This window comes from Ammospiza nelsoni, chromosome Z (genome assembly GCF_027579445.1).
Source record: "Ammospiza nelsoni isolate bAmmNel1 chromosome Z, bAmmNel1.pri, whole genome shotgun sequence".
NCBI classification, from domain to species: Eukaryota; Metazoa; Chordata; class Aves; order Passeriformes; family Passerellidae; genus Ammospiza; species Ammospiza nelsoni.
This window is the reverse complement of record NC_080669.1, coordinates 55581643-55603198: the sequence shown is the minus strand read 5'-3', so window position 1 is coordinate 55603198 and position 21556 is coordinate 55581643. Positions and strand designations below refer to the sequence as shown.

General features: G+C 39.8%; 2 protein-coding genes across 2 annotated transcripts in view; both read left to right on the top strand.

The window, feature by feature from the left end:
* Positions 1-9636: 9636 nt before the first annotated feature.
* Positions 9637-21556, top strand: part of ITGA1 (integrin subunit alpha 1) — a 73178-nt gene continuing 61258 nt past the window's right edge. Inside the window, exon 1 of the mRNA XM_059492715.1 lies at positions 9637-9869. Coding sequence (XP_059348698.1) covers positions 9692-9869 — 178 coding nt within the window. The 5' untranslated portion in view covers positions 9637-9691. The remainder of the gene's footprint in view (positions 9870-21556) is intronic.
* Positions 15526-20261, top strand: PELO (pelota mRNA surveillance and ribosome rescue factor). The gene is made up of 2 exons (XM_059492431.1): positions 15526-16419; positions 17551-20261. Exons 1-2 carry the CDS (start codon positions 15694-15696, stop codon positions 17980-17982), a joined length of 1158 nt encoding a protein of 385 aa, XP_059348414.1. The 5' UTR covers positions 15526-15693; the 3' UTR covers positions 17983-20261.

The following is a 21556-nucleotide window of genomic DNA, read 5'->3' as shown; positions in this document are numbered from 1 at the left end:
TTGATGGTACGTGACATGTCATGATATGAGTCCATTGGTGTCCCCACATATTATCCTGGCCTGATGTTAGCTGGATTTTGGCTGCCTTGCACTCACAGCATTCACTGGCAATTTTTTGGAATTAAAGTGATACAACAGTACATTCTTTACTTGCAAACATATGTAAAACATCTACAGAAGCAAGGAGATTTCTGGACGCCCAGGCTGTCTTCCCTTGCCTTGATCTGCAGAGACTCAAGGTCCTCAAAAGTTCACAATTCCTATGGTAACTCTTTCCCCATGTTTCAAGGGAAAAGCCCATAAATTCAAGGCCTACCATATTTGTTAGTTCCTGAATGAGTTTGTGAAGATGTCAGTATTTTTCCACTTTTTCCATCACAATCACTTCTAAAGATGTGTCAGGATACTCATGTCACACAGTCACAACCACCATGAATGCTTGGTTCTCCACAAAACTTACGTCCAGTTTCTATAACTCTGCTGTCATCTCTCCTATTTGGTTCCTGAAGCATTGCCCAATCTTTCTTTTTAGCTTCCTCTGGTAACATTTCACAGATGTAATCATGTCTGCATTCTGTATGATTGGGCAGTTTCCAAGTATATGGAAGCATGTTTCATTGTCAGCCTGGCAGTGCCTGAAGGATTTGATGTACATTTCTTGTCTACTCCTTGCCAGGACCTCTCTTGTGAGGTAAATGTTAACAGTGGAATCTTCTCAGATGTGACGTACAATTTCTTCCTGTTCCAGTTCACCACCCAATTCTTATTCTCTCCAAAGCAAGAGGAATACTTCAGGGAGACCAGCTCCTACCATCACACCGCTACAGGTTCTTGTTTTCTTAATTGTTACAGTGTATCTAGCAGCCTCCATGCATCCACAAACACCAGCATTCATGTCATCCAGGTAATTTTAAACATGGAAACTGGGATTGAAATCATTAGCTCCCTGCCAGACCCTTAATTCAGGGGCCTAGGAAATACATTCAATAAGGTGCTGCTAATCTACAAAACACTGTTCCTGGAGGTTTGTGATTACTGCCCCCAAATCAACTTATAGAATGGGCAACAAATGTCAAATGGACCAGCTGGTGAGATACCAACTTCAGATGGTTCCTGAACAAAAGTAGTCTGAAGAATACTTCAAAATCTCAGGGAAAACCCTCAAAAATACTTTTGAGGAAAATATTCTATTTTTTTAGCAGCTTTAAAGGAGTGATAATGACTTAGCTGAGTACTGAAGAAAGAGATTAATAGAAGACATTATTACATTTTGATATTTGAGATATGTATTCCTCCTTGAATGAGTAAGATACTTTTAGAAAAGCTTGTAAGAAAAGACTTTTCAGAAAAGACTCTAAAATCAGACGAAATAGTTCTGAGAAAAACATGGTCAGTTATATGACCATTCATTTTATTTTAAAAAGAGCACTCAAAGAGCACTCTTGAAAGCAAAAAGTCTGGTTCTTTAAGCAGTCAAAACTGTCCTGGTGACACAAGACCTTCCAGTTCTCTCCTGGTGACACAAGACCTTCCAGCAGAGCCTGGAAAACTTCTAAAGAGGTTCAAGATGTCGGGCAGCTAAACATATGTTAGGTGCACAGGTATTTGGTAGGTATTTTGACAGGTGTTTGGTAGGTATTTGATAATGGTGCCAGAATGACTTTATTGAGAAGGTGCAACCTATGTGTTCTAGAAAAGGTCAAAAAGGCTAGTTTGGCTGCAGAATTTGGGGAAAATATTGTCCTGGATTTCTCCACAGGAAGTTTTTTGGATTGCTGACCTAACTTTAGAGCCTCTGCAAAATGTGCTGACCTGAACCGAGGTCTTGCCTCTGAGCCAGGTCCTATTGTAGAAATAAGATTTCCATAGCAATGAATTCAAATTAATCCAGGCATAACATTCACATCCACTGCTTCATCAATAAGCAGACTATTAATAAAATTAACTCTGCCTCTGGCTTATATGTTGTTTATTTTAATAACTCCTATGTGGTCACTGGGTACTTGGACACTGATATACTGCAATAAAACAACTCTGATGAAGGAAACACAATTTCTTTAGAGAGAAAACATAAAAGTTATATAGACCACAGAAACACATTAAATTGTTCATGCTTATTACACTGAAAAATATCTTGAAGACGAAGAAAATTTCTTTCTTTAGATGCTATGAAATAAGACGTTTATGAATTTTTTTTTCCTCTATCTGGGTATAAATCCACTCTCAGGTCACTCTGATTCTTCCACTATTAATAAATCACTAGCCTCTGAATAAATGCTATTCCACAACAGAACGCATAGTAAAACACTGCACATCAGTCGTTGGGATTCTTGGTTTATGCAGTGTTAAACATGAATTCTGAAAATTTCTCTGTAACAAACAACTTGCCCCTTAAATTTTGAGTTCATTCTGGTCCCTGAAATTTCAGAATATCGTATGAGCTGGAGGAAACATGTATATGTTTATTTTTTCAGATTATACTTTTACAACATATAGAAAATCTTTAGATATGCAAATATTTAGGCATATTTAGACATGCAAAATGGCATAATTATGACAGAACTTCAGTATCATTTCTATTGATTTCTAACTCAGTAGCTAAGCAGCTGAAAAGGAGAATAATACAGTATAAGCAACAGTTTTGTTTTTCACAGAGAATGAATTTTCAAACTAACCAAAAGCTACTAATCATAAATATCTTATATGACAACAAAACTTCCTCTTTCATTATGACTACACAATTTATGCAATTTGAATTGCTAAAGTTATATTTGTTACACTCAAGGATGATTTTGCAGAAATGGGAAATGAGGTTTTCCTTCTTGGGGTTTTTAATCAGCAAATATTACCACCATTTGATTAAAATAGTCTAAGAAATCTCTCTTTTTAAGTTAAAAAATAAACCCAAAGCTATGATTGCCTCATGATATAGATCTACTGATATTGTAAAGCAATTAGTAACTTAAATTGCATCTTTAAATTCAAAAATTTGATCTAAAAATTCTGCTTTCACCTCTTCTCCAAACTTAATTACTCTGTTTGGATGCTGGTCTATCCACGGGGTTCTCTGGATAGCATTTTGGTTTTTGCAAGGCTAGGACTCTGCTTCCAAAGCACTTTGGTGTCTGGTTTAAACCTCCAGATCAGAAGCTCTTCTTTTCAGTTTCACTAAAGAACCTGATCCTGTAGATGCACTCAGAGTATGCTCAGCACAAATTGATTCACAGGAATTTGCACTGCAAGGGAAATGGTCTTTTGAGTCCTTTGACAAGAAGACTAAGTTGTCATTCTGGTGAAGAGCCCTGGTCTCTGGTTCCTTCCTCCAGGACAACATGCACTCCATATGCTGCTCAGAGCATTTCCATTTAAGTGAATTAACCTAAAATGACTGGGTGTATCCAGTGACAATTCAGTCACTTTAAAGGTTCTTCTGGCTACCTGAAGGCTTATGGTGATGGTGTAGGCAGAGTGGTCCTGGTACAGATTGTCTTGGGAGCCTTGCCCTCTGCCACCCCTTTCCATGAGTTCCTGGTGGCACCTCTTTCATACACAATCATACTCATGCCTATCATATTTAAAAGGGTTGATATGGAAAAGCAAAATGTCCTAATATGTCTGCATAGTACTCATCCGACAGGGCTTATACATGTGTATTCAGTCATGTGACATGCGTGTTAATCTACTGGTCACTTGAGGAGAGCACATCTCATGACCCCAAGAACTACACAACTCAGCCTGCATGGGGGAAAAAGTTCATTGCAGCAGTCTCCACAGCTACAGTTCAGCAGATTGCTTCTGACCTGAAGAAACCTTAGCTCTCCAGTACAGATTACTAGTTTCAACAGAACTCTGCAACTAGTTAGGCAAAAGTCTGCTGGTTTTGACATGACTCTGGGAAACTGAAGATGCTTTTCAAAAAGGTTTTCAATGTGAAGAAGAGCAATATATAATTCTGAATTTGAAGCTAAGTGCTTTTTTAATCTTCCAACAAAATTTTGCATATTACCTTCTCTGTCAGCTGTCCACTATTTCAATATGATCCACATTCAGAAAGATCCAGACTTCCAGGCCTCAAAACAAATTACTTATATAGACAGGTAGATGGAGCAGTGGGATGTGAATTATGGGTCTCTGCAGGTAAAAATTATTGTAGCACCCCTGAAACAGAGTTACTGCAATCTACAGGAGTTCAAACACCAGCTGGAGACTGGTTTGCAACTTCACTAAAAAAAGGCAGCAATGTGCTCTTCGTTGTAGAAAAATTGTTGCAAACTTCTAATTTCTCATAAATCACATCATTAAAAAATAAGCGGTAATCCTTGCAAAAAGCTGAAGTTTCTGCACTACAGGGATCTTTTTCTTTGTTGTGTGTGTGCTTTTTTTCTGGGGTGAATTGTTTGTTTCATTTTAGCATGGGTTTTGTGTATTTGTGCTGAGTTTTCTTATGAGTTTTTTGTGGGTTTGTTTTGTTTGTTGGTTTTTGGGGCATTTTAGTTGGTTGGTAGATTTTTGTTGTTTTATTTTGCTATTTTAATGCAGGCCGTAAAACATAGGCTGTCATCATGACCACGTTTGTGTTCCTTAAAAAAAAGCAAGATTTTTTCCTTCATGATTAAGAAGATTAAAGGAAAGCTTGGGCAGTGATCTAAATTTAAATATTGCTTTTGCAGTAAAAGCAATACAATAGACATGGAAGAAGAATGTGTGCATCAAGGAAAAAGGAGAGAGACAATGTTCCTATCTATTAGGAAAGGAAAAAAATAATATAATTAGTTTTCACAGTGTTATTATAATCATAGCTACCTTTTTTCTGTAACCAAATAGTAATAAGTAATTATATTATGCAGACCAGCTGTGAAGGTAATGAATACTGTGCAATGCAATACAATGTAAGACTCTGCAGACTATGTAATTATTTTGAGAAATTAGTGACATCAATTAGCCTCCCTTCACAGCATGCTCTCAGTAAATTATTCTTTTATACAGCTTCATAAATGAAATCTATCTGAACAATAAATAATATTGGTTATACAACATACCACAAGCAGCATGTTAAAAACAAAACAAAACAAAACTTAATTGTTAAGAAGCAGTAATAAAGAAAAAAGGAAATTTGTGTGCAGAACTGCAGAAAGCCCAAGGCATTAATGAAAATAATTAACCCTCTACACCTAAATTCTGGCCTCATTGTAAATCTTCTTTGTATATTGCAGTAGAATTAGTGCACTGATGTTAATAACTGAGTTATTATACCTACCTTTAGTCAAAAAAACTATAAACACATTGCAATTTCTAGATTCTTGGTTTTGTATAACACAATATTAATTTCTGGTTTTCAACCCCCCACACTTGAAAATACCAGTTCCATTCCCCTCAGACTCAATGCCATAGCTGCAGTGACTTCAGTGTTGCAGAAACAGTGCTCCAACACAAAAAAAAAAATTGACAGGCCAGAGAAGTCAGTACCTCATTCACATGGAATAGACTGCGTTCTGTAGTGCATAGTCTGAAGAACTATATATTCATGTAAAGTTTGGCAGTGTACTATGGAGCTCAAAGATAACTTACAAACAGATACATAGGTAAATAAGCAAGCAGAAATCTCCCAAAAATTAAAGAGATTGGTGGAAGATGTATAGCAGTAAATGATACTGTGCAAACTCATCTCTTTCTGATCTTCCTGTATTTTGTGGTATGCCTAATTTTGATCTCTACAAATTTAAAATGAATATTTAAAAACTTGCACCTGGAGAAAATGCATAAAGAAAAGCAACGTGACTGAGGATGTGACACTCTGGAGAACTGTTAAGGAGGAAAATCAGAAATTTCAGTAAGAACACATATATTAATTTGTATATTAATTTGATTATATTCATTTGTATATTATTTGATTCACAGTTACACATGATATTTGATACATAATCCAAAAAATAACAAGAAATAAAAGATATTATAGGGAATAGATGTAACACAGAACACAAAGGGCATTTTCCATAACATTTCCTACCAACATTATTTAAACTGACACAATCTGCAAAACAAAAATTTTATAAAGATCCTATTGTCTAGCAAAAAGGATTTTTGGCACATATGTACCTCTGGTTAATACAGATGGAGCTGAAGCATGGGCATTCTCCAAGAATATTAAGTATCAGTTAAAAGCTGAGCTGTAAAACATGAAAAGATTTATGCATAGAGTACTTCATGCCAAATCCTGCAAGGTCTTAGTTCTGGTACTTGAAGAAGAAACCCTCAAGTATTTCCGACATAATAAAAATCAGACTACAGACCCCCAAGTCATGCGTGGTGAATTCTAGTACAGTCCTAGAATCAGATAGGAAAAAAATGGAGATTATGAAAATTAACAACAAAGTCATCAAGGTGAAAGACATGCTGGAGACCGAGGATAAGCAAGTGTAAGAAAAAAACATAAATGTAAATTACCATTAATCCACAGTGCAATGTAAACTATCCAAGATTATAATCTGTGATGTCAATGATAAATATTCACTTAGAAGCTATATGAACACATTCTGTAGTATTTTCCATGCAGTGCACAGCGAAGTGTTATAACAACAGTGAACACTGCAGAAGCGTGTAACATCTCTCTTACAATATCAGCGCTGTCATACTATTCCTTTAATAGAAGAAAATTAGACACGCTTCTGGCTATTTGAAGTCAGTCTTGCATTATGCATTCCTCTCTTGTGTTACAGATTAGAGATCTTTCTCACCCAACAAGTAAAATAAATTAAAATTGCTCATACCTTCTTTAAGAGAGGAAGAAAAAAAATCCATGAAAAAACGAGTTCTACGTAAATTGCAGTGACACCATATAAGACTGCCTGACTTTGAAACTATTTGAAAAACTTTGGTTCCTCTTTCTTCAGCCCTGACCTTTGGGACAAAAAGCATTTCCACGGGTTGGGTTTTTTTCTGCAGGAATAACACCTCCTAGAGGGGAGAAGAATAGTGTCATTCTGATATTTTTAGGTTTTGCTACTTTTTCAAAGTCCAGTTTGTCAAAGTCTTTAATCTTTAATCACAAATACTTAATCAGATTCTGTGGAACTACTAGTGGACTTATTCTAGATCTCATATTCTAAAAACAACAACAATTGCTGAAACTGAGTTAGGAGGCACAGTTCAAAAGTTACCAATTATGTTTAATTTATAGCACTAAGGAAAAAATCCTTCCTCAGCATTTGGTGACATCTAAGAAAGACACAAATTATGCAAGCCAACTATATTCTTTTAACTAAATTGACCTTTTTCTTTTATCCATAACTATGGGTAATGATTTTGTATACTATTACAATCCACTGAAGCTAGTAATACTTGTTTTTCTCACATTAAAATAACGTAGTATCTTATCTACTTCTGGGCCTCAGTGAGCTTCATCTAGGGATTCCTGCTTAAAATAGATTTGCTCCTTACTACTAATGTATGAAGCTTTGAGAATTTGGCAACATGTCACTAACATAGCTTGAACTACTGTACATACAGCAACATGAACTGTGAAACAGTGGGTTTGAGGTTTTTTCTGGTCTGACACTCCAAAACAGATAGTTGCCTATAAGTCTGTAGTGTATTTTAGTTACTTGAATGTGTTCAAATAAATAAGAAATAGTAGCTCAGCCCAGCAATTAATAATTTTTAATGTTTTCCTTTTGACATTGCCTATGCAAGACATATGACACCACCACAAAAACAAATTAATGAATCATAATATTAAGAATAATTTGGTAAATATTAGGAATAATTCTTCATCATTTTTACTCTCAAGAAGTCCTATTCTCCAACATGATATACAGTCTCCACATATTTACCAAATGTTAATAAATTTCATATGGGCTTGAATTAATTTTAGTCCAAGAGAAGGTCCTTAGTTTCCCTGCTTCTTCCTCTGATGTAATACATTTAATCTGAATAAATAAATAAATAAATAAATAGTCCTTCATTATGATTGGAAGGCAAGCTCAATTCCTTCATTTAGTTGAAGTATAGTGACACAGGGAATACAAAGGTTTGGTTGTTTGGTCTGGTTGTTTGGTTTAGATTTTTTTTTAAGAAAATACAGCAGTCCATCTGTATTTGGTAGGTGGAATATATACTAAAAAAGGGTATAAAAAAACTGCCAGCTTTATAACCCAGAGGGCGCTGACTTCTGTGGATTGCCACCCAGCACCCAGACTTGTAATTCTGTAATAAACCGCAACATCAACTCTGTGTGCTGTTGGCTCCAGTACACTGGGTTACGAACTCTGTTTTGGAATAACAGTAGTAGTAACACAACTGACTGGCAAAAATGAAATGACAGTTTTTCCATAAACTCAGTCTTCTTTTCATTTGGATGCCATTTTCATTTCCTTCAATTTTATGCATAAAACCTTTGACTGGAAAAAATGTGTCTTGTCTTTTAAACTGACACCAACCAAGCTAAAATTCTCATTCAGCAGAAGTTACACATGTACTTAATTTCATCAACTTTGAGTAGACCCATTGAGCATCTTTGCTCTTAAACCAGCTTTACAATTGTGCAGTTTTCTAAAATTTCCACAGATCTACAAGGTGCACCCTAAGTGTTCTCATGAAATTAAGACAGAAGGTGGAAGATGAAATAAGCTATTATAGTGCTTATTAAAAGCTGCAGTTTATTAGTCTCAAAGGAACTTACCAAAATTCCACTAACTTCCACTAACTCACCAAATCCTTTGCTCCATGTCAAGGAAATGATAAAGGATTTTTCTAGAAGTACCAATTTTCCAAATCCTTGTATTTGGTTTTTCTTTTTCTTTCTTGAGGGACTATGGATTCCCTTGTTTAATAAACAATAAAATGATTTTTCACCAGGTCCAGTGTGGCATCTCATACACTGCTGAAGGAGTGCGACTCCACTTGAGCATCAGTCTGGTGCTCAAAAGTCCTGCAAAAACTCAAAAAGTCCTGCAAAACTACTCCTTTCCTGTGTGTGCAACAAACCCTGAAAATCTCCGCTCTAGGGCTTGAATCTGGCTGATTATTACCTTTGCTATTTATTCAGTTATTTACTAGTGAAGTCGTTTTGGGGGCAGGGAGAGTGGGAAGGCATGCCATGCAAACGTTCGATAGAGGAGGGCAAAGGCAGCTGTCTGGTATTTATGCAGCGAAGCACAGGAGGACGCAGAGACTCGAGAGAATCGCCCACTGTCTGAAGAGTTACTGTGTCTCCAGAGCCGCCGAGAATGGGGAGGGGGTGGCTGGCTTCCTCTTGCGGGCAAATGACCGGCCGTAAGAGTGCGTTTTTAAGGGGTGATGTCAGAGAAATTAAACTCGAGCAGTCAAACACACCCCCCTACCTCAACGACGTGTTTCTTCTGTTCTTAAGGCGAGAGAGGTGGCTATGTAGCACACCCAGCTCACTCCTGCCCTACTGGGACAGGGGCTGGCCGGCGGCAGACACTTATTAATTATGAACCGGGAGATGTCCCTTTAAGGTCTGCTGCGCTCTCCGAGAGTGTTTAGTGGGGGAGATTTGGCTTTATTTGTACATCCTAACGCTGGGCTAATTCAACGGGGAGGTTTCCAAAACTCAGAGACCTTTAGGCGGTGGGGGGGGGGGGGGGGGGGGGGAAACTGTGTGCGGGTGGGAGGAAGCTAAACTCTTCTTAAACGCGAAGAAGCAACGTAAAGACTGGATAACAAACAGGAAATGCCTAACTCGGCTGCGAGGCGGACGGGCGGTGCAGAGCGCGGAGTTCCACCGGCAGCGCAGCTCAGCCGGGCGCGCCGGCGGCAGAACCGCTCCCGCCACCGCTGCCCTCCGCCCGGGCTCCCGGCCCCGGCTCGCAGGAGCCCAGGAATGGCTGCCTCCTGCTGGATGCTGACAGGTGAGTAAAGCCTTGTTTCTGCCTTGCTTTGAAGATTCGGGTCCCTAAAGCAGCCCTGCTCCCGGTGGGAGGAAGGGGAAGCTGGCAGGGTCTGGCACCCAAGGGACGGCGCCCTCCCGCCCAGATCCCTGCCCCGGGATTGCCCTTCCCGAAGCTGCCCTCCGGCCGCAGGCGGTGAGGAATCTCCTCGGTTTGCTTGTCTCTGGGAACTTTAATTCCTAAACCGATTTTAGAATCTGCTGGCAAGGAAGGGGTGACTGTTAGATGAGGATGAATGGCTAAGAAGGCATACTGTAATTGAATCTGGCTTGGAAGAAACAAATTTATTTGATTTTGTTGGTTTGGTTTTTGGTTGGTTTTGGAGGCTTTTTTAAATTAGGGTAGATTTTTTGCTTTCCTCTGTTTGGCTTTCAGACTTCTGACTGGTAAAAGGGAAGTGAGGAAGCACTCACTCACTTCATAAAGATGAGTTCATCCGGAGATGGAATATGTAATATTTCCTTTTAGGGGTTCATTGATTGTTAGTGACTTACTTGCTTTCCTAGAAAATAGAATGCAGCAAGCAACAATGTCCCTAGCTAGTCAATCTGTAGTCACATTCTGGATCTGAAATCAGGGGATTCCTAGAAGTGGGAAAGAAGCTAAGGCAATGCTGGGATTCATGTGCTTGGAAATGTGGACATTGAACTGCACAGCAGCTCTTGCGCAGGCAAGTAGCACACAGTGAACCTGAAGCAGTTCCCCCCTGAAACAGGGGAATAAATCAATTTCATAAGAATTGTCCAAATGCAGGCAGCAGCAAGTGGGGGAAAGGTAAAAGCAGAGTTTTCCCCTCTTCCCTCTGTGCTTATTGTGCAAGACAGAACAGATACTGGAAACTGTGAAAATCTGAATATAGTATTTTGGCATGCCATATTTAGTTGTTGTTCTTAACTGTCTTCATTATTATTAGTGACATATTCCAAAACATGCTTCTTTGTACCTTCAAAGAAGGACACTTTGTAAAACAGCAAAAGTTTAGTGTGCCACAACCTCCTTTCAGAGCTGCAGAGTTACCACTGGTAATGCTGACAGATAATGAACTTATCAGTAATAAAAAAAAAAGGTTTACTGTCAGATAGGAAAACATTTCAAGTCTCATCTGGATTTTCCAGGTGATTAATTTTTTGGTGGTGGTGTAATGGGGGTTTCTTTTTTAAAAGATTGGTGGGAAAAAGAATAGACTTAGAAATAAGAGAAGGCATTACCAGGTAAAGGATTCAAGTTGTCTCTGGTAAATAAGGGAAGTTTTGGCTTGTTTTGATGAGACCTCTGAGAATCTTGACCACAGAAAGTCTGACATGCAAACAGACTGAAGTGCATAGATAATTGAGAAGCCTGATAAGGGTCTGAGTAAAATGATCTATGGCAAAACACTGAATTAGTTAGGCTTGTCTATCTAGTAGAAAAAAAAACTAAGGGCAAAATGTTGAACATTTCAGATATATCTGTTTATCCAAATATTATTGCTGAGGATATTATTCCAGATTTCAATGTTTCTTTGTTTTGTGAGAGCACTCAGTCATGACTTTCCAGATCACATATGTTGGTTTCCAAAGATATTGAATACTTGGTTCTCTAAATCCAACAAATGACAAAAGAAAATAAATGTAACTGGCTATGCATAAATCTTAGGGAATATTCAGAAGAATATTCTTACTCTTCGGGTAAAGAATTGCTAGGCTACCGAAAAAAGCCCACCCCTTTCTCTTTCACCAGGACTTTTGATGAAGTTGGATGAACAGCTATAAGGGATGGCTGAGTTTACTTCAGCTGGCCTCTATGGAAGTGGTTTGACTAGGGATCTGCTGAAGTTTTCTCCAGCCCTACATTTCAACAGGAAGGAATGAAGAAGTTAGTTTAAAGGCTTCCATTACCTTTAAAAGCTTCTTCACTTAACAGTGTTAGGCAAAGCCTGTTCCCTCCTGGACTTGTGTCTTTATTGATGATGGTCTTGCTGAACTCATCTTTGTAACAGAAAAGATAAAGGTAAATAGATAAAGACAGAACTGTATGCAGCAAATGAAATGGTCTTTGTTCAGAGTTTGTAGAGGCAGGACAGCCACAGGACAAAGGCAAAGCATGAAAAGACATGTTTTCCCAAGTTTCCCTCTCCATCTCTCTCTTTTATCTTCCTCTGCTCTTGCAACAATAACGCCCAACATTTCTTAGCAGACTTTCCCCCCTGCATCAGAGATTCTTTCCCATTAGTTTTTCTTATTCAGAATGTAAGCATGTTTGCATGAATTCTAGCTGAAGTGGCTATAATATGGAGGGGATGGGATTTCCTATGAAAACGACCTCTTCTTGTCTAGAATCTGTACATAACCCACCTTCATAAAGTAGCTGACCAATAATTGAAGATATAAGGAAGTGTGTCTCAAACATTTGCAGAGTAATAACCTTAGATAACCAGCACAGCTCTAAAATCCCTAAGGATATATGCTATCACTATTTTCCTTTTATCTTGCATTGTACTTAAAAAGGTCCAAAAATGGATGTCAAATTGCTACAATTATTAATACCAATAAAATTGCATTTACAGAGTGATTTGTTGCAAGAACTCTTAGGTCTTACATATAGTCTCAATCTTTCCAAGGCAGGAACAGGCTATGCAATTTTGAACTCTTATGTTAAAACTGTATGAAGAGTTAAAAGTACACACTTGTTTTGGCTCTACCATGATCAAAGTCATCTCTCTCCCTGTCATTAGCAAAATTAGAATGAACTTAGAAACTTCTATGGTTCTTAATTTTTTTGAGATGTTTTGCTTCTACTGCTCATACTTTGACATACTCAAACAAATAATAATATCCTATATTTACTTTTTTACCAGACAAAACATCATCTCTAGTAGGTACTTTCCTTTATATGTTGACAATAGTCCTGATGATAGTGGGTAAATCCATTGAAGTTTACATTTGCCACTAAATATTTTTGGGTCACTGTCCACAACTCTATAAATCTTACACCTTGCTGTTTGAGAAAAGGACCATATCAAAATGTCTCTTTCTACAACAGTCAGTAGAGTATTTTGAGTGGCAACTTTGTTTCAAAGTTGGTTTTTCTTCTTTGGTTGTGGGTTTGTTTGTTTGTTGTGAGTTTTGCTTTTGGGGTGTGTTAGGTGGGGTGTGTATGTATGCATGCATGTGCATTTTTGTGGGGTTATTTTAATGCAGTAAGTTATTTTCCTGAATTGAATGTTTCTTTTCTACTGGATAATACTGGATGCCAACTTGCAACCTTTATCTAGAATACCAGAGATGTGAGGCTGCTTTTAAAAAGTTGACAGGAATGAATAAGCACAGAAAAGTTTGTAAATACACCACTGTAAAAGAATAAAAAGTAAAATACATTTAATGTGGAAGTTAAATATGCACCACAGCTATTTTTTCTTGAAAGAATAGCATGAGGTCAACCTTTGGAATTTCATAGTTGCAAAGAACAAAAAGAAGAAAATTTGCCATCAGTTCACCATTTACCATTTATATAGATAAGTGAAAGGAACTGAAAGTAAAGCTGAATGCACACTCTCTCCTAAAGAAAACCTGAATGCAGAAGTTCTCTGCCTGTGCTTTTGCATTAAAATGGTAATGCAAAATTATTAGTATGTACAAGTTAAACAAACAGTTACTTACACATGTGCTTATGTTATATTCCCTTGGGTGGTCCTGCTTGATCCTGTGAAACTATTCATGCTAACAGAGTTAAGCATGTGTACTCACAGGAAGAGAGTCTGAGGTCTGAAAAATAAATCCTATTATGTAATATCTGATAAAGTTATTTTTACACCAGTATCAAGCTTAGGGAAAAGGAATGCACATTACTGGCCAGATCTGAGTTCACTGTCCTGTCACAACCGACTACAGCTAGATGCTTCAGAGAAATTTATAGGTACACCACAACGGGAAATATGGGATTATTTTTGCTCACAGTAGCCTTGTATCTCATCAAATTCTTGACTCCAAAGCCTTTCCAAGTCAGCAAATTCCATAATCACAGTGAGTTGTTTTTTCATTTAAAAAAATGGCTAATAGAAACCAGAAACTTTCTTGTGACCACCTTCTCATCTGTAAGGAGATGCCTTCACACTTTTCTGTTACTAGATCAAGTGTGTAATCATTCCAAACTTATCTGTCGCAATTGCCTTGACACACTTAGCATGGCACATTAGTGTGCCCACCTTCTCAACCTATTTTTATTTAATCATTTCTCATGCAAGCATTTTTTTTTCTACTCTTCATTCTTTCCCTTGTTCTAAATTTGCAACATTCATTCTTAAATGGAGCTTTTAGCGTTGTATGCTGTTTCAAAAATAAGCTACAGAACTCAGAATCATAGAATTATAGAGTTTTAAGTGGTTGGAATGGATATAAAAAATCATCTAGTCCCAACCCACCTTGCCATGGACAGGGACAATTCCCACTAGACATCTTCCAGCTTTCTCAAGGCCTTGCCCAATGAGTACCAGCATTGGGAAACCACAACCTCGCTGGGCAACCAGAGGTTAGGCACTATTCTAGAGTGTAACCACTCTCAAAGAAAAATTTCTTCCTGTTATGTAACTTAAATTTCCCCTCTTTCAATTTGTACCCATTACTTATTGTCCTGTCACTTCAGTTCCTGATGAAGAATCCCTCTCCAGTTTCCCTCTTCCCTGTCAGATACTGGAAGGTTGCTATGAGGTCTCACATAACCTTCTCTTCTTCTCCAATATTCCTCTCTTCTTGTATAGTGATACAATTTTTCATTATTTCTGGCTTGCTAAATTCGTTCGGGCTGCAAATTCAGCTGTGTAGTGATGGTTCAGGTCCATTTTCTTCGCAATATCATGGGTTTTAGCAAGGCATCTTATTTCCCCATGCGAACATCCAGCTTCGTTTGAAAAGTGCTTATCTGCCTCCCTAGCACGTCAGATCTGGAAGGAAGCCGGTCAAGGTTCAGTACTGGCTGAAGTGTAACTTGCAAATTTAACCAAACCCTTTTAAACCGGAATTCAGTTTAAGAGCAGCGTGCAAGCAACAGGTCAGGTTTCCCTTTCCATGGGCGGGGGCCGCCTCGCCCCGCCTCAGGCAGGCGGCGGCGGCTGGGGGCGGCACCGCGGTCCCGCGGCTCCTTGGCGCTCGCTGAAGCACGGGACTGCACCTCTCGCCTCTTTGGCTATCTGTGCCCCTGAGTTTCTACAACCGCTTAGCTTTGGCCGCTCGGTTTTGGTTTGGCTTTTTCCTCTCGTGTTTTGAAACGCGCGGCACGCTGTGAGGAGACTTCAGGAGTTTGGACCGCCGCTGTGAAGCGCTGGAGGGGAATGACGAACGCGGGGGCGCCCCCCTCCCGGCGAGGCAGTAGCCGAGTTCCAGCGCTCGCAGCAGCGCGGCTGCTCCCCGTTCCCCCTCCCTCCTCACACCGCCCCGGCACTTTTCCTTCCGCAGGACGAGGGAGCCTCGCAACGCGCCGCCAGGTTACCCGCGCGCGGCGCACCGCGCATGCGCCGTGCCTGCGGTAATCGGGCGGGGCGGGGAGGGGCGGGGCGCGCCCCGGCGGCGCCTCGGGAGGGAGCGGGCTCTGTGCGCGTGCGCCGGGGGCGCCGCGCGTGCGCGTTGGGGTCGGCGGCGGGCGCGCGGAGGAGCGCGGGTAGCGGGGGCTCCGGGAAGGCCGCTCGTGTGTCCGGCAGTCCGTCCGGGAGTGCGCGGTCCCGCCGGCTCCGGCTCTCAGCCTTCCCTCCCGGGGCACGCCTGCCGCCCGCTGCCGCCGCGGCACAGGGGGAGGGACGCGAGGAGTCGCCAGGATGAAGCTGGTGAGGAAGGACCTGGAGAAGGATAATGCGGGGCAGGTGACGCTGATCCCCGAGGAGCCTGAGGACATGTGGCACACCTACAACCTGCTGCAGGTGGGTGACAGCCTGCGCGCTTCCACCATCCGCAAGGTTCAGACCGAGTCGTCCACGGGCAGCGTGGGCAGCAACCGCATCCGCACCACGCTGACCCTCTGCGTGGAGACCATCGACTTCGACTCACAGGCCTGCCAGCTGCGGGTCAAGGGCACGAACATCCAGGAGAACGAGTATGTGAAGATGGGCGCCTACCACACTATCGAGCTGGAGCCCAACCGCCAGTTCACGCTGGCCAAGAAGCAGTGGGACAGCGTGGTGCTGGAGCGCATCGAGCAGGCCTGCGACCCGGCCTGGAGCGCCGATGTGGCGGCTGTGGTCATGCAGGAGGGCTTGGCCCACGTCTGCCTGGTCACCCCGAGCATGACGCTAACCCGTGCCAAGGTGGAGGTGAACATCCCCCGCAAGCGGAAAGGGAACTGCAGTCAGCACGACCGGGCCCTAGAGAGGTTTTACGAGCAGGTGGTGCAAGCCATCCAGAGGCATATCAACTTTGAGGTGGTGAAGTGTGTACTGGTGGCTAGCCCAGGCTTCGTGCGGGAGCAGTTTTGTGACTACATGTTCCAGCAGGCAGTCAAGACTGACAACAAGCTTCTGCTGGAGAACAGGTCCAAGTTCCTACAGGTGAGGATCTGTGCAGTTTCCAGAGTGGGTAAAAAGAGGCTTGAGAGTTGTGTGTGATAATAAAAGGTAGTTACATGGGAAATAAGTTATTAAAAAATAAATTTCTGACTGAGCATCATGAGCAAATTGTTCTCATGCCTCCCAAACCGTAAAGGACTTACACGTAATACAGGGATGGTTCCCACCTAGCATACCTTAAGGTGGAGTAGAGAAATTTCTAACTCCCTGTAAAGGCATGTTTACTCTTCCGTTAAGTGTGAAGTGCAAGTTGGAAAATACTTTGCACTGTTACTTTGTCACACTATATAGCATGCATGTTTAATAACAACTTTCTAAAGATGTTTTTTTAAAAGCACCTGGATGCGGTATAGGTTAGTTAATTTTATGTTACCAAAATTAACTAGAATTTTGTTGTTAGTTTTGTACTACATAGTTAAAGGCTGTTGTTTTTTGCTTGTGTCTTAGTCATGTCTGGTTGAGTGGGTGGGGCTTTAGTCTTGTACTGAAATAGTCATATTCAAAGCCTAAAAGTGGTTTTTGTAAGGATGGTTATATTATTTTTCAGTTGGAGTAGACCTGGGGTGATCTGGGGGCAGGGATAGTGAAGTGAGTCCCAGTGCTTAATGGTCCTAGTACTTGGGAGACCCAGTTCACCAAGAACCCTCCTTTTCCATGTGTAGCAAAGTGATAACAGAAAGAAGTTTTGATGTAATTCACAGCTTTGCAACCATAATAATTGCACAGATTTGATGCTTTTACACCATATGCCTGCAGTGTTGAGGGTCTTTCCTTATCTTGAATGCTGTATAAAAGAGGCTTAGGCTTAGATTTTAGTTCCTTGGTAGTTTCAAGTAGCCTTATTTTAGGAGCTCATGTATTTAATCCAACCTTTGAATAAGAGAGGCTGTTTTCTTGTGCTGCTTGAAAGGCAGTTTAAGGGATTTGGTATAGGCTTTGGGTTGCAGGAGAGATTCAGAAAAAAATCATGTATTTTTCAAGAAGGAGATAAGTTCCCCAAATAAGCATCAAGATTAATACTGCATATCATAGAGAGTATTTTTGATTGGTTAATCAAGAAGATGGTCCTTTTTCTTCAAAAACACCAAACCTTTGACTTTGTTTGCACTCCAGGTCCACTCTTCCTCGGGACATAAGTACGCACTGAAGGAAGCACTCTGCGACCCAGCTGTAGCTAGCCGTCTTTCTGACACTAAGGCAGCTGGTGAGGTCAAAGCCTTAGATGACTTCTATAAAATGCTGCAGCATGAGCCTGACCGAGCTTTTTATGGTCTGAAGCATGTGGAGAAGGCCAACGAAGCCATGGCCATTGACACCCTGCTGATCAGTGATGAGCTTTTTCGGCACCAGGATGTGGCTACCCGTGCCCGATATGTTAAGTTGGTAGATAGCGTGCGGGAGAACATGGGCACGGTACGCATTTTCTCCAGCCTCCATGTGTCTGGAGAGCAGCTGGGCCAGCTGACGGGGGTGGCAGCTATCCTGCGCTTTCCTGTGGCTGAGCTCTCTGACCAGGAAGATGAATCTAGCTCTGAAGACGATTGATAACAGTGACTTCATTTCAGTTTCTTTTCTGCGTCACGCTAAAATGACATTTAAGGTCCTCCTGACCTGAATACAGCGTGCAGATGTACAATGACATGTAATTAAAAAGTTTGAATAGTGAACATATACATACATATATATAGCTTTACTCAGCACACTACTGATGCACACTACCATACATATCCGATGTATGGTAATAATTACTGGTATGTTGTGCTGAGCTGACTGTTTTTGCAGTTCCGGACCACCAGCAGTACAAGAAACTAATTTGGCTCCCCAGCGCTTCTTAGTCCGCATGTTAAGGCAGACTGCCAATTTAGTGAAATATGTAGGAAGAAATAGTAAACTAACAGAGAAAAATTCACGTTAGACTATTTCTGTTCAAATGCTTGGAAAGAGTATTATGAAACAAATGTAAACTTCTTGGAAAAACTGTCAAAACTGTGCTTGATCTTCACAGGAGCTCCCTGTTCTTCCTAAGGTGTGTCATAGGAATTGGGTCAATATCAGCTCTTTGGGCTTTGTGGGGTGATGTAAGTCTAACCACTTAAATTTTTCTGTGAAACGATTGAAGCAGTCTTTCAGCAATGAGACCCTTTAAGTTAACCATTTCTTTGCTAACACAATAGTAGATGCAGGGCAAATGGTGACTCTCAGTGTAACCATTTAGTTATCTTTTAGAATGCTGTTATCTTGGGAAATTGAAGACTAATAAGATGTCATTGGCTGTATTCTGCTAAATTGCCATTATTTAGCACCCAGTTCTGAGAAAGCATAAGAAAAAACTTAGAAAATCAGGACTTCAGTTTCCACAAGGAATCTTTTGATAGCAAATAGTTTAGGTGACTTCATAATCTGTTATTCTATTTGCGTATCTCTTTAAAAACTTATATAAATGGTGATACAGAAATACAGATGACAAAAGGATAAATCAAATTTCAGCTTAAGATAGTGGAAACTGTAAAAGTGAAAATTGCCTTTTCAATTATTTGATCAGCTGAAAGTACTGAGAGCCCGAAGGAGTTTTCTTTCTTCACTGGGCTGTAAATCTTAGGTTGAGGAAGCAAAAACTGCTTTCAGATTCAGACATAACCAGTAGTTGTATTGTTTCAAACCCAGGTTTGATGATGTGGCTTGTGTGTGTAAATAGGCATTCCTTATTTAAATGTGATGGAAGGTGAGAAAAATATGATGGAAGGTGAGAACAGGAACCACAGAAGAATTCTGTGATATGGAAAGTGTTGTAAGAGTGGAAGATTAAAAAATAAAACCACCAAAACTCCTAGTCTGGATAGAATAGTTTTAGGAAAATAATTTTTAAATATAGTCCCCTATGTCCAAAGGTGCTAATCCTCTGAATTTAATACTGTCTATTGGTAGCTGAAGCACCATTCTAAACTTCTTGATAGAGAAGTACTTTTGAATTAAAGCCATCTCCCCTCTTCTACATCATGCACACAGTCTAAGAAATTCTTGAAAACAACTTGTATAAGAGCTGTAATACCTCAATTCTTCTTTTGTTGAAGATAAACAAGCCCATTGAGACACTTGTTTAAAGTCAGCTTGCACATGAATTATTTTGTTTGAGCTTTACATTTTTGTCTTGAATGGTGTTGGGTGCCACCAGTCATAGGATGCTCGGGTGGGCTTTGTTTGGCAATGGCCAAACTGTTTAATTTTTTTTTTTTAATTTGCCTAAGTTTATTGTACACTTTTTAGCAAGAAAGCACTTTGGTTCCTGTTATATCTGGTTTGATGTTAAAAACAGGGAGCAGAAGAAATTGACCAGAAAATATTAATTATAGGCAGCCAATTCAGGCCTTAAATAAACTTGTATCAAAACAAGTCATTCATTTCTCCAAGCTTTTATAGCCTAGGATGGTACAGTAGTATATTCCCTATTCCCTTTTTCTAAGTAATGCCAGTTTGTTGCAGCTGTACACAAATGACATATTCTAATTTGTAGTGCATCAGAAATTCTTAGTTTTTCTCAACAACCTCCCTGAGAGACAAATCACTGTTCTTTGGTTGTCGGATGGATTGCTATTTTATCAGACCAGATTAGTTCCAATTATTCCATTGTAAACCAGAAGTTGTAAAGAGTTTTTGCTGAGTACTGCATGATTACAATGGTGGTTTTGTGTTTTGTGCCTGTAGTTACCATCAAGGAAAAGAAGTGGCCATTTTGTTGCATTTTTTTTTTCATCTGATAAGCAAATGTGACGATAGTGATTCTTTGAATTGTTTACACTCAGAATTAAAATTCTACCTTGACTATATTTTGTGTCATTTTCTTTTTTTTTTAACCTATTGCTATCATGTTGTTATGTCTCTGAAAGAAATACTCATGGAATTGCCCAAAGAAGTATGGAAGGGTGGGATTTTTTTTGGTGGCTTTTTTTTTGTTTGTTTTTTTGGGGTTTTTCTTTTTTTGGTAAGCATTTTTGTTGTAAAATAAATATACAATCACTATGTATACAAATGCATCCTGTTTCAGGAAACAACTTAAGGGCTGGTATTGAAAGTGGGCTGTGTTCAGTGCTTGACCTGGCCAATTTCCAGGGTTGCTAGTGTCTTCCACGTGTCAAGGAATTTTGAATAGTTGAAAAGTCCATACGGACAAAGTTGCTTGCTCAGTGCAGACCTTAGGTTGTGGGTATAGAAAGGACTTGCAGAAGAGGCATGCTATCAGCATATCAAATGAGTGAGTGCTAGAGCCATTGGAAAATATTTTTTGTGTCTATTGTTTGGAACTAAACTAAAAACTGCGTTTTGAAATGTCTCTGTTTTGAACTATCTCCAGTTTAGGATTATATTCTGGCACGATTCTGTGAATAGTGTAGTTTAGCTTCCAGTTTTTCAGTGTTCAAAGTGAATGAAGGCACATTGTAGGACTTCCTGAAGCTTGTTACATTTGGTAGGAAGAAAGCTTTAAAAATCATGAAATTAGATTGATCATGAACCCTGCTGTGCTAGACAGTGATTCAAATAAATTTATTCAGTTATTATTTTGCCTCTTGCAAATTTGTATTTTGGAACAGGCCCCAGTCTGTTAGTTTTGTCACCTTTGGCATTTAAATCCACTTAGCATATATGCTTTTTGTGGTTGTTAATCAGCTAAAGCTTGGTGCAAAATGCAAGGTCACCACCAGCTAGAGACCAAGATAATCCTACTAATTACAAGTCAAAATAAAAGATAAATCCTTCAGTAAAATTATAAAGTATTTAACAATATTATTTGACTAGGCAATTCCTCATCTCCCTCCTCCTGTCTTTACCCTTATATAAGTAAAATGCTGGTAATAAATGATCTTGGACCACCAATGTAACAAGAGCCCATAGCTCTTCAGTTTAATTTGTGATGAGACTAGACGTTATGTTTAATTTAAAGCTGTGTAAATGTCTAAATTTTCATTTGCAACTGTTCTCTGACAGGTTAAGTAGCACTGAATTTTAAAACTAACTTATCCTCTGAAAATTTCTTACAACTTCTGAGCTGCTGATCTTTGTTTGCCTTGTTCAGTGAAGGTATGTTATAGCTCAGTTCTTATTGGACTGATAGATCACTTGAGCC

Coding starts and splice junctions, on each gene's coding strand:
- PELO (XM_059492431.1), top strand. CDS start 15,694: ATGAAGCTGGTGAGGAAGGACCTGGAGAAGGATAATGCGGGGCAGGTG. Junction 16,420..17,550: donor ACAGGTCCAAGTTCCTACAG/GTGAGGATCTGT, acceptor TTTGCACTCCAG/GTCCACTCTTCCTCGGGACA.